Source organism: Lynx rufus, unplaced genomic scaffold, assembly GCF_022079265.1.
Source record: "Lynx rufus isolate CCGP_SWC_20201006 ecotype Redwood Valley unplaced genomic scaffold, mLynRuf1.p SCAF_14, whole genome shotgun sequence".
NCBI classification, from domain to species: domain Eukaryota; kingdom Metazoa; phylum Chordata; class Mammalia; order Carnivora; family Felidae; genus Lynx; species Lynx rufus.
In genome coordinates, this window is record NW_025814828.1 from 31,636,428 (window position 1) to 31,652,866 (window position 16,439).

The 16,439-nt window shown below is 37.6% G+C and overlaps 1 protein-coding gene across 1 annotated transcript in view; it reads left to right on the forward strand.

Annotated features, from left to right (window-relative positions):
• CFAP47 (cilia and flagella associated protein 47) overlaps positions 1 to 16,439 on the forward strand; it is a 544,467-nt gene that overhangs the window by 375,114 nt on the left and 152,914 nt on the right. Inside the window, exons 51-52 of the mRNA XM_047075775.1 lie at positions 4,002 to 4,136; positions 8,820 to 8,954. Coding sequence (XP_046931731.1) covers positions 4,002 to 4,136; positions 8,820 to 8,954 — 270 coding nt within the window. The remainder of the gene's footprint in view (positions 1 to 4,001; positions 4,137 to 8,819; positions 8,955 to 16,439) is intronic.

The following is a 16,439-nucleotide window of genomic DNA, read 5'->3' on the forward strand; positions in this document are numbered from 1 at the left end:
GTTGAACCACCATTCATTCATTCCTTCATTCTTTGTTGAAATAAAAACCATTTAACTATGGTATAGAATCTTTTTGGTATGCTGCTGAATTCGATTTGCTACTATTTAGTTGAAAAGTTTTGTATCAGTGTTCATCAGGGATATTGGATTTTAATTTTCTTTTCTTGCCCTATCTTTGTCTGCTTTTGTATCACGGCAGTGCTAGCCTCCTAGAACGAGGCTATGTTTTCCCTCCTCTATCAATTTTTAAGTTTTTGAGAAAAAGAAGATAGTGATTCTTCTTTAAGTATTTGGTAGAATTCAACAATGAAGCCATCTCGTCCTGGGCTTGTCTTTGTGGGTAGAGTTTTTGTTACGAATTCAATGTCCTTGTTAGATTTATGTCTGTTCTGTTTTTCTTTTATTCATGAGCATTTTTACTAGATTGTGTGTTTCTCGGATATTGTCCATATCATCTAAGTTACCCAATTTGGGGGGCATATGATGGTTCATTGTAGTCTCTTATAAAACTTTTTATTTTGGAGAAAACAATGTAATGTCCCCACTTTTTTCCTGAATTTATTAATGGGAGCCTTCATTTCTTTTTTCTTAATCACTTGAAAATTCTGCCAGTGATGTTGACCTTTTCAAAGAAAGAAACTTTCTGGTTTTTGCTTTTCTCTTCTCTGTTTTATTTACCTCTACTCTGATCTTTATCATTTCCTTTCTTCTGCTAGTTTTGGGTTGAATTTGCTTTTCTTTTTCTACTTCTGTATTGTGTGCAGCTAGGTTGTTGATTTTAGGTTGTTGTTTTTAACATATGCTTTTGCTGCTATGAGTTGCCCTCTTAGTGTTGCTTTCACTGCATCACACCAGTTTCGTATGCTGTGTTCTCATTGTCAATCATCTATATAGTTTCAGACTTCTATTTTTTTCTAAGTTTTTTTTGAAATATTGGTTAAAAGTATGTTGTTTAGTGTCCAAATTTGTGACATTCCTTTTTTCCTTATGTTACTGATTATAATTTCATGCCATTGTGATGAGGCAACATGCTTTCTATGATTTAAATCTTTTTCAGTTATTAAGATATGCCTTGTGGCCTCACATGTGATCCATTCTGGACAGTGTCCAAAGTTGATTTAAGAAGTTGGATTCTCCATTGTTGATGGGTGGATGTTCTATATGAGCCAGTTAGGTCTAGTGGTTCTAAGTGATGGTCACATCCTATGTGTCTTTATTGGTATTCTGTCTAGTTGTTCTGTCCATTAAGAGGTATTGGGGCACCTGTGTGGCTCAGTTGGATTGGTATCCAACTCTTGACTTCAGCTCAGGTCGTGATCCCAGGGTTATGGGATTGAGCCCCACATCAGATTCCATGCTGAGTGTGGAGCCTGCTTTGGATCCTTTCTCTCTCTCTCTTCCCCTCTCCCCTACTCAGGTATTCTCTTTGTCACTCTCCTAAAATATATAAGTAAGTCAATAAACACACAAATACAAAAAAAGAAAAAATGAGAAAAGTAAACATACTCATAACATGATATAGCAATCATACATCTTTGTATTTCCCCAAATGAATTGAAAGTTTATGCCCATCCAAATATCTGCTGGTAAATGTTAATAACAGCTTTATTCATAGTTGCCAAATTACGGGGAAAACTACAATGTCATATAATAGATAAATAGTTAAAGAGTGGTATATCTATACATTGGGTTATTTATCAGTGATAAAAACAGTAACCTATCAGACCACAAAGAATATGGGGGAAACGTAAATGTATATTGCTAAGTAAAAGAGGTAAATCTAAGAAGGCTACATATTGTATGATTCAAACTATATGACATTCTAGAAGAGGTAAAAGATCAATGGTTGACAGTTCTTTATAGGTTGGGTGGAAGGGATGAATGAGTATTGTACACGGGATTTTTAGGGAAGTGAAACTATTCTACATGATACTGTAATGGTAGGTACGTGAAATTACATATTTGCCAAAGCCATAGAATGTATTAACACAAAAAACTAGCCAGAATGCACTCTATGGACTTTACTTAATAATAGTATATCATTACTGGCTCAACATTTAAGTAATATATCACAATAATTCAAGATGTTTATAGTAGGCAATGTAAGGGGGGATATATGGGAACTCTGTACTTTCCACTCATTTTACTGTAAACATAAAAGTGTTCAAAAAATTAAATGTTTTAATTGAGTTTTAAAAAAGTATGGACTTAGAACCAGAATGCACATCTACATATTCTGCCTATATTATACTGAGCCGACTGACTTTGGGGAAGCTACTGAACTATCTTGTATCAGTTTACCTTCTCTAAAATGGAAATAATATATCATACTCAATGGTGAAAAACAGCTTTTCCCCTAAGATCAGAAGTGAGACAGGGATATCTACTCTCACCACTTTTCTTCAACATAGTACTAGACTCCTAGCCACAGCAGTTAGACAACATAAAGATATAAATGGCATCCAGGGATACCTTGGTGGCTCATTGGGTTACGGTCCAACTTCAGCTCAGCTCATGATCTCACAGTTCGTGAGTTTGAGCCCTGCATCGGGCTCTGTGCTGATAGCTTAGACCCTAGAGCCTGCTTTGGATTCTGTGTTTCCCTTTCTCTCTACCCCTTCTCCATTCATATTCTTTCCATCTCGCTCTCAAAAATAAATAAACATTAATAAATAATTTCAAAAAGTAAAAAAAGAGAGAAATGGCATCCAATTTGGTAAAGAAGAAGTAAAACTCTGGCAATTTGGAGATGACATGATGCTCTATGTAGAAAACCCTAACGAACCTCTCTACCAGAAAAGTAATAGAACTGATGAATGAATTCTGTAAATGTTAATTTTGCAGGATTCAAATCTATGTATGGTATCTATTGCATTCCTATATGCTAATAATGAAGCAGCAGAAAGAGAAATTAACAAAACAGTCCTATTTACAATGGTACCAAAACCAATAATGACATATCCAATAAAGGGTTAGTATCCAAGATATATAAAGAACTTCTACAACTCAATAGCCAGAAACTAATCCAATTTAAAAATGGGCAGTAGATGTGAAGAGACATTTCTCCAAAGAAGACATCCAGATGGCAAACAGACACATGAAAAGTTGTTCCACATCATTCAGCAACAGGGAATTACAAACCAAAACTACAAGGAGATTCCACTTCACATCTGTCTCACAGCCCCTCTCAGCCATGATGTCTGCCCCTGCTAGGGACCTGCCAGAAGACACACCTGTGTCAGTGAGGCAGGCCCTTCAACCTTGGTCTAACTGCAGATCTTGAAATGGCCCTGTAACTCTCAGCCATGGTCCGGGAACCCTCGTCTTGGGAGATGTGCTTGTGCATGCCCCAGAATTAGGCTCATAGACCAGGGTCTGTCTGCACATCTGGGAGCAGCCCTATAATCCAGGTTCAGCCCCTCATAGCTGCTGTCTGGAAGCAGTCCTGCCTGCCCAGGGACCCAGAGGGTGACACGCCCATACATATTCTGTGGCCAGGCCTGCCAACCTCAAGCCCACTGCAGATTCTGAAGCAGTCTGTGACCTGGCTCTAGCCCATCTCAGCCACAGTCTGGGGCCAATCCTGCCCACTCAGAGATGCGTAAACTGTTGGAAGCACTGCCGGAGCCCCAGATGGAGTCAGTGTAATACCAGGGACATTTTGTACTATCCAGTGTCACCAGCTGCCACCAGTGTCACGTCCAGTTCACATTTGGGCAAACTGAGGGACACAGCTGGTAACAGCCCCAGTTGTGAACCTACGTATGACACTACTTTGTAAATAAAAACTGACCATCACTTATACTTAAAATAAATATTAATGGATTTTCCATTAAATTGTTCTGTACCACCATCAGGTTTAAATCTGGTAGTAACACCTACAATTTGTGTTTGGTTCCTTATTAGTTTCACACTAAAGCATATTTAATACCTAAAATTGACCTTTCCTTTTAGAAAACAAATCCCTAGTTAATATGGCATCTTGTACTTATGTGTTGTAGGTGCAATCTCATTTTCTGTTAAAAGAAGACATGAGGATGAATCTCAGCAAGAACCAGATCAAGATGATAATCAAGTACCCTCCTTTCAGAAATCCTTATCACAACCATCCCCCGAAAATACTGATGAGGACTCAGGTAAATTTATGATTAAGGAGAGGTTCATGATCACTCTTCAGTCATTCCCTCTTAAATGAATAGATACTTTACATTCACAATATATATACAAAGGTGTGTTGCATATACCTGTAAGAATTTTATTGTATTAGCTCTGAATTAACTTTACATAATTTACTTTCTAGATTTGTACAGCAATTAACATTCATAAGAGTATAATATTTCATCGAAGGTTGCTTATTCTTTCATAAGTGAACCACTTTATATGTATTTCTTACTAAACGAAAACTTAGAGTACATTTCTGATAAAATGTTAATGAGTAAATTATTTTAACAGTGTAACATGCTTTTCTTCAGCCTATCAGATGGTAGCAACCTTCCTCTTATGTGGAAGAAAATCAGTGCCATTATTTTTCCTTCCAGTGATCTAAAGCTTTATTGGAATGTTGTTAAACATCATATCTTTTTAGTAGAAATTCGAAGGAAATTGAGAATAATGGAGAATTGGAAAGGACAGGGCAGATTTCCTGGAGAATGGGTGACTGAATTCTCTGAAGGATGAGTAACAAGGACTTAAGAGGGCGTTAGAAAAGCTGTGGAGACAGTGAGGTATATCAAAGAAATCTTTATGGAATGACTTTGTGTTCAGTCGGGATTCTTCAGTAAAACAGACACTACCATAATATACTGTAATGTAATGTAATGTAAATAGGCACATGCATACACACATACAAATATATATGTATGTATACATATGGAGAGACAGAGAGAGAGAAATTGAGATTTTAAAGAATTGGCTGACATGATTGTGGGGATTGGCAAGTGAAAAATCTGTAGGTCAAGCAAGCAGGGCAGAGAATTAGGTAAGAGTTGGTATTGCAGTCTTGGGTCCAAATTCCCCAGCTGTGCCAGGCAGGCTGCAAGGTCAGGCAGGTTTTCTGTGTCAGTCTTGACCAAGAATTGCTTCTTCTTCAGGTAACCTCAGGTATTTTTCCTTAGCTTGGAACTTCAAAAAATTTTACAAATACTTGTGAACATTTGCCTCTTACCACTCTGCATTTTTGTGAAAAGCAATCTTCCCCATTTCATTTCTCGGATGAAGCCTAAGGATGCTTTTTTATATGAAAATTCATTATTTTACGTAGAAATTATTTCTAAAAATAAGTTTAAGGTAAAATTAACAAAATAAATGAAGGCTTTACATGGAGACTTAATAAGTCACCTCCACGGTAAAATGAATCCAAACAAATGAGGAGATGGTTGCATTTGATATCAGTGAAATAGACATGAATTTATGGAACAGAGAGATTTAGATGGATAGAAGTGACAGATAAGATAGGTAGATAGATAGATAGATAGATAGATAGATAGATAGATTCAAGTGTTCTGAATACCTAAATATGATGGCTTCATTAAGTTTCCTGCATTTATTATCTCATTTATGATATTGCCTACTGCAGGAAAGATACCCATAGTTGGCTGTGAACTTCCCTTACACATCCTGCTTATACAATACATTCAGTTGGGGTGACACTTCTCCTATCCTATTGTTATCCTGTTCAGCAGTAGTTAGTATAATTTCTAATATAGAGTATGCTGTTTGTTTGTTTGTTTGTTTGTTTTAAGAGAGAGAGGGAGAGCATGACCAGGAGAGAGGGTCAGAGTGAGAGTTGGGGAGAGAATCTTAGGCAGACTCCACACTCATCACAGAGCCGGATGCAGAGCGCAATTCCATGACCCTGGGATCATGACCTCAGCCGAAATAGAGTGCGATGCTCCACCAACTGAGCCACCCAGGAATCCCTAAGGGTGCTTTTTAAACAGTTTTATTGTGGTTTACCTGACATACAGTAAGCTATGCATATTTAAAGTATATATTTTGAGTTTTAACACATGCATACAGCCATGAATCCATGGTTACAAATCAGATAATGAATATAGGTCACCACAAGAAGTCTCCTTGTGTCCATTTTTAATCCTTTTACCCTCCTCTTCCCTCATGGCATAAGATACCTTTGCCCTCGGCAACATTTCTGTTTTCTGTCACTATATATGCACTTAATAGCATTGTATATGAATGATATCATAAGGTTTAACCCTTTTGGGGAATTGTTTTCTTTTCTGCAAGATAATTATTTTAAGATCCATCCACACAGTACATGTATCAATACTTTATTCCGTTTATTACTGAGTCGTAGTCCATGAAATAGATACGCCACAATATTTGGATATTTTACTTTTTGATGGACATTTGGGTTTTTCCATTTTTTTGGTAGTTATCAATAAAGCTGATATGAACATTTATACATAAATCCGTGTGTGGGCATATACTTTCATTCATCTTGAGTAAATCACTTATATGTGGAATGTCTGGATAATATGGTAGTTGAATTTACAGTGTTTAAAGAAGTAACTGCCAACAGTATCTCAACGAGAATGTCTCTCTTTCCATTCTCATTTGCAATGCATAAAAGTTCCAGTTGATTCGCCATTGCACTTTGATCGATTTTCATCTGTGTGTAGTTCAGTTGCAGTGTGGATTTACTCTACATTTCTGTAATGAATAATAATGTTGAGCATGTTTTCTTGTGCTTCTTTGTCATCTATACGTATTCTTGTGAAATGCTTTTTCAACTCTTTTGCCCATCCCTTGTCCTACATTGGGTTGTTTGTTTTCTTATTGCTGAATATTTAGGCTTTTTAAAATTTTTTCTGGAACATGGTTTTTGTTTTTGTTTTCCAGATATGTGCTTTAAAAATTTTTTCTCCCAGTCTGTGGTTTTCGTTTTAATTTTCTTAATGGTGTCCATCGAATAACGGAGGTTTTTTTTTCTAGCTCTATTGAGGTATAATTGACAAATAAAAGTTCTATACATTTAAGATGTACACTGTGATGATTTCATATATGTTTACATCGTGGAGTGGTTACAAAAATTTCAATTGTAATGGAACGCTGTTTATGACTTTTCCCTTACATGATTTCCCTTCTTTAAAACGGAAATAATACATAATACTCAATGGTGAAAAACTGAGAGCTTTTCCCCTAAGGTCAGGAGTAAGACAGGGGGTTCCACTCTCACCACTTTTCTTCAACTTTGTACTAGAAGTCCTACCCACAGCAGGTAGACAACATAAAGAAATATGTGACAACCGGGGCACCTGGGTGGATCAGTTGTTTAATGTCCAACTTTGGCTCAGGTCATGATCTCACAGTTGGTGAATTTGACCCCTCTATCGGGCTCTGTGCTGGCAGCTTAGAGCCTAGAGCCTGCTCTGGATTCTGTGTTCCCTCTCTCTCTCTACCCCTTCCCTGCTCACATTCTGTCCCTCTTGCTCTCAAAAATTAGTAAACATTAATAAATAATTTTTAAAAATACAAAAGAAACAAATGGCATCGAAGCTGGTAAAGAAGAAATAGAACTCTTGTAATTTACAGAAGCCATGGTAACTCTATGTAAAAAAACACTAAAGGTTCTACCAAGAAACTACTAGAACTGATGAATGAATTCAGTAAATGTTAATTTTGCAGGATCCAAATCAATGACGGAATCTATTTTATTCCTATACACCAAAAATGAAGCAGCAGAAAGAGAATTTAAGAAAACAATACCATTTACCCTTGTACCAAAAACAATAATGATATAGCCAATAAAGGGTTAGTATCCAAGATATATAAGGAACTTCTACAACTCAATAACCAGAATCTAAATAATCCAATTTAAAAATGGGCAGGAGATGTAAACAAACATTCCTCCAAAGAAGACATGCAGTTGGCAAACAGACACATGAAAAGTTGTTCCACATCATTCAGCATCAGGGAAATACAAACCAAAACTACAAGGAGATATCACTTCACATCTGTCTCACAGCCCCTCTCAGCCATGATGTCTGCACCCCTAGGGACCTGCCAGAAGACACACCTGTCTGTGTCCCTGAGGCAGGTCCTTCAGCCTTGGTCCAACTGCAGATCTTGAAATGGCCTTGTAACTTGGCCAGCCACTCTCAGCCATGGTCCGGGAACCCTCGTCTTGGGAGATGTGCTTGTGCATGCCCCAGAATTAGGCTCATAGACCAGGGTCTGTCTGCACATCTGGGAGCAGCCCTATAATCCAGGTTCAGCCCCTCATAGCTGCTGTCTGGAAGCAGTCCTGCCTGCCCAGGGACCCAGAGGGTGACACGCCCATACATATTCTGTGGCCAGGCCTGCCAACCTCAAGCCCACTGCAGATTCTGAAGCAGTCTGTGACCTGGCTCTAGCCCATCTCAGCCACAGTCTGGGGCCAATCCTGCCCACTCAGAGATGCGTAAACTGTTGGAAGCACTGCCGGAGCCCCAGATGGAGTCAGTGTAATACCAGGGACATTTTGTACTATCCAGTGTCACCAGCTGCCACCAGTGTCACGTCCAGTTCACATTTGGGCAAACTGAGGGACACAGCTGGTAACAGCCCCAGTTGTGAACCTACGTATGACACTACTTTGTAAATAAAAACTGACCATCACTTATACTTAAAATAAATATTAATGGATTTTCCATTAAATTGTTCTGTACCACCATCAGGTTTAAATCTGGTAGTAACACCTACAATTTGTGTTTGGTTCCTTATTAGTTTCACACTAAAGCATGTTTAAAACCTAAAATTGACCTTTTCTTTTAGAAAACAAGTCCCTAGTTAATATAGCATCTTGTACTGATGTGTTGTAGGTGCAATCTCATTTTCTGTTAAAAGAAGACAAGAGGATGAATCTCAGGAAGAACCAGATCAACATGACATTCGAGTAACCTCCTTTCAGAAATCAGTATCAGAACTATCCCCCCAAATTGATGAGGAAGACCCAGGTAAGTTTATGATTAAGGAGAGGTTCATGATCACTCTTCAGTCATTCCCTTTTAAATTAATTAATACTTTACATTCACAATATATATACAAAGGTGTGTTGCATATACCTGTAAGAATCTTCTTGTATTAGTTCCGGATAACTTTACATAATTTACTTTCTAGATTTGTATAGCTATTACCATTCATAAGGTTATAATACTTCACGGGAAGGCTGCTTGCTCTTTCATAAGTGAACAACCTTATGTATATTTCTTATCAAACAAAAAATTACAGTACACTTCTGATAAAATGTTAATGAGTACATTATTTTAACAATGTAACATGCTTTTCTTCAGCCTAGCAGATGATAGCAACCTTCCTCATATGTGGAAGAAAATCAGTCCTATTATTCTTCCTTCCAGTGATCTAAAGCTTTATTGGAACGTTGTTAAACATCATATCTTTTTAGTAGAAATTCAAAGGAAATTGAGATAATGGAGAATTAGAAGGGTAGGGCAGATTTCCTGGAGAATGGGTGACTGAATTCTCTGAAGGGTGAGTAGCAGGGACTTAAGAGGGTGTTAGAGAATGAGTCAACAACAGCAAAGCTGTGGAGACAATGAGGTATATCAAGGAAGAAATCTTTATGGAATCACTTTGTGTTTGGTCGGGATTCTTCAGTAAAACAGACACTACCATAATATAATGTAATGTAATGTAAATAGGCACGCACATACATATATACATATACACACATATGGAGAGACAAAGACAGAAAGATAGATTGAGATTTTAAAGAATCGGCTGACACGATTGTGGGGATTGGCAAGTAAAAAATGTACAGGTCAAGCAAGCAGGGCAGAGAATCAGGTAAGAGTTGGTATTGCAATCTTGGGTCCATCTTCCCCAGCTGTGCCAGGCAGGCTGCAAGGTCAGGCAGGTTTTCTGTTTCAGGCTTGACTAAAAATTCCTTCTTCTTCAGGTGACCTCAGTTTGCTCTTAGGGCCTCCAACTCATTGAAGGAGGTACACCCACATTATGTAGGGTAATTTCCTTTTCTCAAACTTCACTGATTAAGTGTTCATCACATTAAAAAATGGGGGAAAAAATATGGCAAGTTCGAAGCCCGGTGTTTAATCAAATAACTGGACATCACAGACCAGCAAGGTGAAGCATAAAATTAACCATCACAGAATACATGGATTAAGAGTGATATTTACGCAGTATTGAAAATTTGTTTGCATAGCATTCCAGGCCTTCCTAAAGAAGGAAGAAAGTGGGGCGCCTGGGTGGCGCAGTCGGTTAAGCGTCCGACTTCAGCCAGGTCACGATCTCGCGGTCCGTGAGTTCGAGCCCCGCGTCGGGCTCTGGGCTGATGGCTCAGAGCCTGGAGCCTGTTTCCGATTCTGTGTCTCCCTCTCTCTCTGCCCCTCCCCCGTTCATGCTCTGTCTCTCTCTGTCCCAAAAATAAATAAATGTTGAAAAAAAAAAATTTAAAAAAAAAAAAAAAAAGAAGGAAGAAAGAGCTCAGATACATAACCTAACCTTATGCCTTAAGGACCTGGAAAAAGAACAGCAATTAAAACCCAAAACCAGCAGAAGACAGGAAATAATAAAGATTAGAACAGAAGTTAATGCTATCGAAACCAAAAAAACAAAAAGAACAAAAACAAACAAACAAAAAAACAGTAGAACAGATCAATGAAACCAGAAGCTGGTTCTTTGAAAGAATTAACAAAATTGATAAACCACTAGCCAGTTTGATCAAAAAGAAAAAGGAAAGGCCCCAAATAAATAAAATCAAGGATGAAAGAGGAGAGATCACAACCAACACAACAGAAATAAAAATAATAATAAGAGAATATTATGAGCAATTCTATGCCAATAAAATAGGTAATCTGGAAGAAATGGACAAATTCCTAGAAACATATACATTACCAAAACTGAAACAGGAAGAAATAGAAAATTTGAACAGACCCATAACCAGTAAGGAAATCAAATTAGTAATCAAAAATCTGCCAAAAAATAAGAGTCCAGGGCCAGATGGCTTTCCAGGGGAATTCTACCAAACATTTAAGGAAGAGTTAACACCTATTGTCTTGAAACTATTCCAAAAAATAGAAATGGAAGGAAAACTTCCAAACTCTTTCTATGAAGCCAGCATTACCTTGATTTGAAAACCAGGCAGAGACCCCACTAAAAAGGAGAACTGTAGACCAATTTCCCTGATGAACATGGATGCAAAAATCCTCAACAAGATATTAGCCAACCTGATCCAACAATACATTAAAAAAATTATTCACCCTGACCAAGCAGGGTTTATACCTGGGATGCAGAGCTGGTTCAATATCTGCAAAACAATTAACATGATTCATCACATCAATAAAAGAAAGGACAAGAACCATATGATCCTCTCAATAGCCAGAGATAAAGCATTTGTCAAAATACAGCATCCTTTCTTGATAAAAACCCTGAAGAAAGTAGGGATAGAAGGAGCATACCTCGAGATGATAAAAGCCATATATGAATGACCCAACGCTAATATCATCCTCAACGGGGAGAAACAGAGCTTTCCCCCTAAGTTCAGGAACAAGACAGGGATGTCCACTCTCACCACTGTTATTCAACATAGTATTTGAAGTCTTATCCTCTGCAGTCAGACAACACAAAGAAATAAAAGGCATCCAATTGGCCAGGAGGAGGTCAAACTTTCAGTCTTCACAGATGACATGATACTCTATATGGAAAACCCAAAAGATTCCACCAAAAAACTGCTAGTATTGAATCATGAATTCAGCAAAGTTGCAGGATATAAAACCAATGCACAGAAATCGGTTGCATTCCTATACACCAACAATGAAGCGACAGAGAAATCAAAGAATCGATCCCATTTACAGTTGCACAAAAAACCATAAAATACCTAGAAATAAATCTAACCAAAGAGGTGAAAAATCTATACACTGAAAACTATAGAAAGCTTAGGGAAGAAATTTAAGAAGACACAAAAAAATGGAAAAAGATTCCATGTTCCTGGATAGGAATAACAAATATTGTTAAAATGTGGATACTACCCAAAGCAGTCTACATTTTCAATGCAATCCCTATCAAAGTAACAGCAGCATTATTCACAGAGGTAGAACAAATAATCCTAAAATTTGTATAGATCCAGAAAAGACCCCAGATAGCCAAAGGGATCTTGAAATAGAAAACCAAAGCAGGAGGCATCAGAATCCCAGATTTCAAGCTATATTACAAAGCTGTAATCATCCAGACAGTATGGTATTGGCACAAGAACAGACACTCAGATCAATGAAACAGAATAGAGAACCCAGAAATGGACCCACAAACATATGGCCAACTAATCTTTGACATAGTAGGAAAGACCAGCCAATGGAATAAAGACAGTGTCTTTAGCAAGTGGTGCTGGGAAAACTGGACAGCGACATGCAGAAGAATGAACCTGGATCACTTTCTTATACCATATACAAAAATAAATTAAAAATGGATGAAAGACCTCAATTGAAGACAGGAAGCCATCAAAATCCTCGAGGAGAAAGCAGGCAAAAACCTCTTTCATCTTGCCTGCAGCAACTTCTTACTCAACACGTCTCCAGAGGCAAGGGAAACAAAAGCAAAAATGAACTACTGGGACCTCATCAAAATAAAAAGCTTCTGCACAGCGAAGGAAACAATCAGCAAAACTAAAAGGCAACCGACAGAATGGGAGAAGATATTTGCAAATGACATATCAGATAAAAGGTTAGTATCGAAAATCTATAAAGAACTTCTCAAACTCAACACCCAGAAAGCAACTAATCCAGTGAAGAAATGGGTAAAAGATATGAATAGACACTTCTCCAGAGAAGACATCCAGATGGCCAACCGACACATGAAAAAATGCTCACCATCACTCATCATCAGGAAAATACAAATCAGAACCACCATGAGATACCACCTTACACCTGTCAGAATGGCTAACGTGAACAACTCAGGCAACAACAGATGTTGGCGAGGATGCGGAGAAAGAGGATCTCTTTTGCATTGTTGGTGTCAATGCAAGCTGGTGCAGCCACTCTGGAAAACAGTATAGAGGTTCTTCCAAAAACTAAAAGGAGAACTACCCTACGACCCAGCAATTGCACTACTAGGCATTTATCCACAGGATATAGGTGTGCTGTTTTGAAGGGACACATGCACTCCCATGTTTATAGCAGCACTATCAACAATAGCCAAAGTATGAAAAGAGCCCAAATGTCCATGGATGGATGAATGGATAAAGAAGATGTGGTGTGTGTGTGTGTGTGTGTGTGTGTGCATATACACACACACAGTGGAGTATTACTTGGAATTCAAAAAGAATGAAATCTTGCCATTTTCAACGATGTGAATGGAACCAGAGTGTATTATGCTAAGTGAAATTAGAGAAAAACAAAAATCATATGACTTCACTCATCTGAGGGCTTTAAGAGACAAAACAGATGAACAAAAGGGAAGGGAAACAAAAATAATATAAAAACAGGGAGGGGGACAAAACAGAAGAGACTCATAAATATAGAGAACAAACTGAGGCTTGCTGGAGGGTTTGTGGGAGGGAGGTGGGCTAAATGGGTAAGGGGCATTAAGGAATCTACTCCTGAAATCATTGTTGCACTGTATGCTAATTTGGATGCAAATTTTAAAAAATAAAAAATAAAATTTAAAAAAAGAAAGAAAGAAAAATGGTTTGGAAAGGGAAGAACACTTCGGGCCAGCTAGGCCACTGGGACAGCAAACTGGCTTTGAAGTAAAGAGAACAATGTTATTTTATGGTGGTGTTAGTGAAAGAGATATACTATTAGAGATGGAAAACATTTCAAAGGCTAGCAGTAATATGACTCTCTTAAGAGAGGAGATAGGATCGATTCCAAAAACGTACAAGGTTTGTCCATATCTTAGTGAAGAGAAAATATTAAGATACTAATTTAGAAGTGTTGGTGCTTTGTTGAAATAACATTTGTTAAGTAGACCCCAGAGGTGTCTGATGGCGTGTCCTAATTCAACAAATGGCCACAAGGGAAAGTGAAATAGTTGATTACTCACAGGTCCTGAAGGATATGTACTTCACTCCTTGAGGGACCACTTGGGGAAGTGAAATAGGGTGCAGACAAGAGGAAAGCACCTGGGGCATATATCTTTATTAGGACTTTCAGGCAGAATGCTTTGAGGTTCCTGGGCTGAGGCCAGACTCGTCAATTCAAACCAAAAAGGGTAGGTTTTGGCTCGCATCATGGGGATCTCATCGTGCATAAGGGGAAGGCCCTGGGAAGCAGAGGAGAGTTCTTATCACAAGAATGGTTAGGGAGTCACATCAGGAATTTACATTTACTTGTGACTGTGTGGGCTGTTATCTAGTACATGCACTCTCCAGAAGGGCTAGTGTCAGTTCAAGGCCCCTGCAGCCACTTGGCAACACAAAATGGAGGTGGAAACAACAATATTATGGAGTAATTTAGTTGGACTGTCAACAAGAAGATATAAAAAGTCTGGGAGATTATAATGCTTGGCACAGTTTTGTGCTTTCTGATTTTGATGTGACAGCAAGACATTTATGTGGCTATACCTAGTCATCAATTAAATATTTGAAGCTGGGTCACGGTGAAAAAAAATGGTTGTTAAGGTTTAAGATTTCTTTAGTTGAAATCATGCAGGTGAGGTTAAAGACTAGATCACTGTTGTAGATGCATTATGCCAGGAGCGAAACCCTCATCAAAATCTAAGGCAGAAGAACCATGAAGGAAAGCCAGGTAAAAGTGTTTGAAAGAAAATGAGAATATTATGTATCATGTTAATGGGCTAAAATGGAGTGATACCTAATAAAAAAATCTGCATGGTGACCAGCTGCAAGATAGATTAAGAGCTATGAAAAATGCATCGAATTATATTACAAGTATCCCTAGTTTTTCAAAGAGGCCTTCCTATATCAGACAGGATCAACCTTTCCGTTTCCTATAATAACATGGGACTTCTTACTGATTGCTCAACAGTGTATCTCTCTTCAATTAAGGAAGTTTCCATTACATAAAATAAATAAGTTCTAGAGAACTAATTAATGTACAATAGCATGATTATAGTTAACAGTACTGTAGGGTGTACTTGAGATTTACTTAGAAGGTAGATCTTAGTGTCTTCACCACCCCCACCAAAAATCAGTAATTACGTGAGATAATGAATATGTTAATTAGCTTGGTTGTAGTGATTATTTCATAATGCATAGTATATCAAATCAAGTGATACCTTAAATATATATAACTTTTAATAGTTATACCTCAATAAAGCTGGAACAAAAAAGAAATGAAAACACCTAAGTAAGATTTTTTTTTTAAACTTCCAAATAGGAAAATATGAAAAATATTGGTAATACCCAGTTTTGATGAGGGTCAGCTTCAATGACACAATCTTACTCGTTGTAATGGCAATTTGAGAATATTTGCAATATGTTTAAAACTTTTTTTTTCTTAAGATTTTAAGTCCTCTCTGTGCCCATTGTGTGGCTCGAACTTAGAACCTTGAGATCAAGAGTCACATGCTCTACCAACTGAGCCAGCCAGGCACCCCTAACACTTTTAATATTGTTTATCTCCTTTGATCCAATGATTTCATTTTGAGAAATTAGTTGGAATAAAAAAAATTATCAGAGATATGCACACATATTTTTCTGTAAGAATATTCCTTATGATTTATTATGTTGAATAACTGAAACTAAGTTTTTTTATTTTAAAATTTTATTTAAAACAATTTTGGATATGTATTACTTGCACATAATTTTTTTTCCACTTGTACTGAAAAATAGTTGACATACATCACTGTAAGTTTAAGGTATATAGTATGATGGTTTGCTTTACATATATTGTGAAAAGCTTACAACAATAGGTCCAGCCTATATCTATCTTCTCATATGGTTACAATAAAAAGAAAAGAAAAAAGTAAAAAAAATCTTGTGGTAAGAACTCTTAGGATTTACTCTGTTAACAATTGTCCTATATGTGATGCAGCAATGTTAACGATACTCATTATGTTATAATTACATTGTAGTGCTTATTTCTCTTGTAACTGAAAGTTTTTATCTTTTGACCACCTTTGTCCCTTTCCTCCTTGCCCCAAGCTCTGCCTCTGGTAACTACAAGTCTAATCTATTTTTCTGAGTTGTTTTTTCTTTTTTTTTTTTTTAATTTTTAAAATTTCTTTGAGAGAGAGAGAGCAGGGGAGAGGATACACAGGAAGAAAGAGAGAGAAAATCTTAAGCAGGTTCCATGCTCAGCACAGAGCCAGACACGGGGCTTGATCCCATGACCCTGGAATCATGACCTGAGCTGAAAGCAAGAGTCATTGGTTCAACCGACTGATCCACCCAGGCACCCCCTGAGCTGTTGTTCTTTTTCTTCTTAAATATTTATGTATTTATTTTGAGAGAGAGAGAGAGAGAAAGTGTGTGTGTGTGTGTGTGTGTGTGTGTGTGTGCGCGCGCG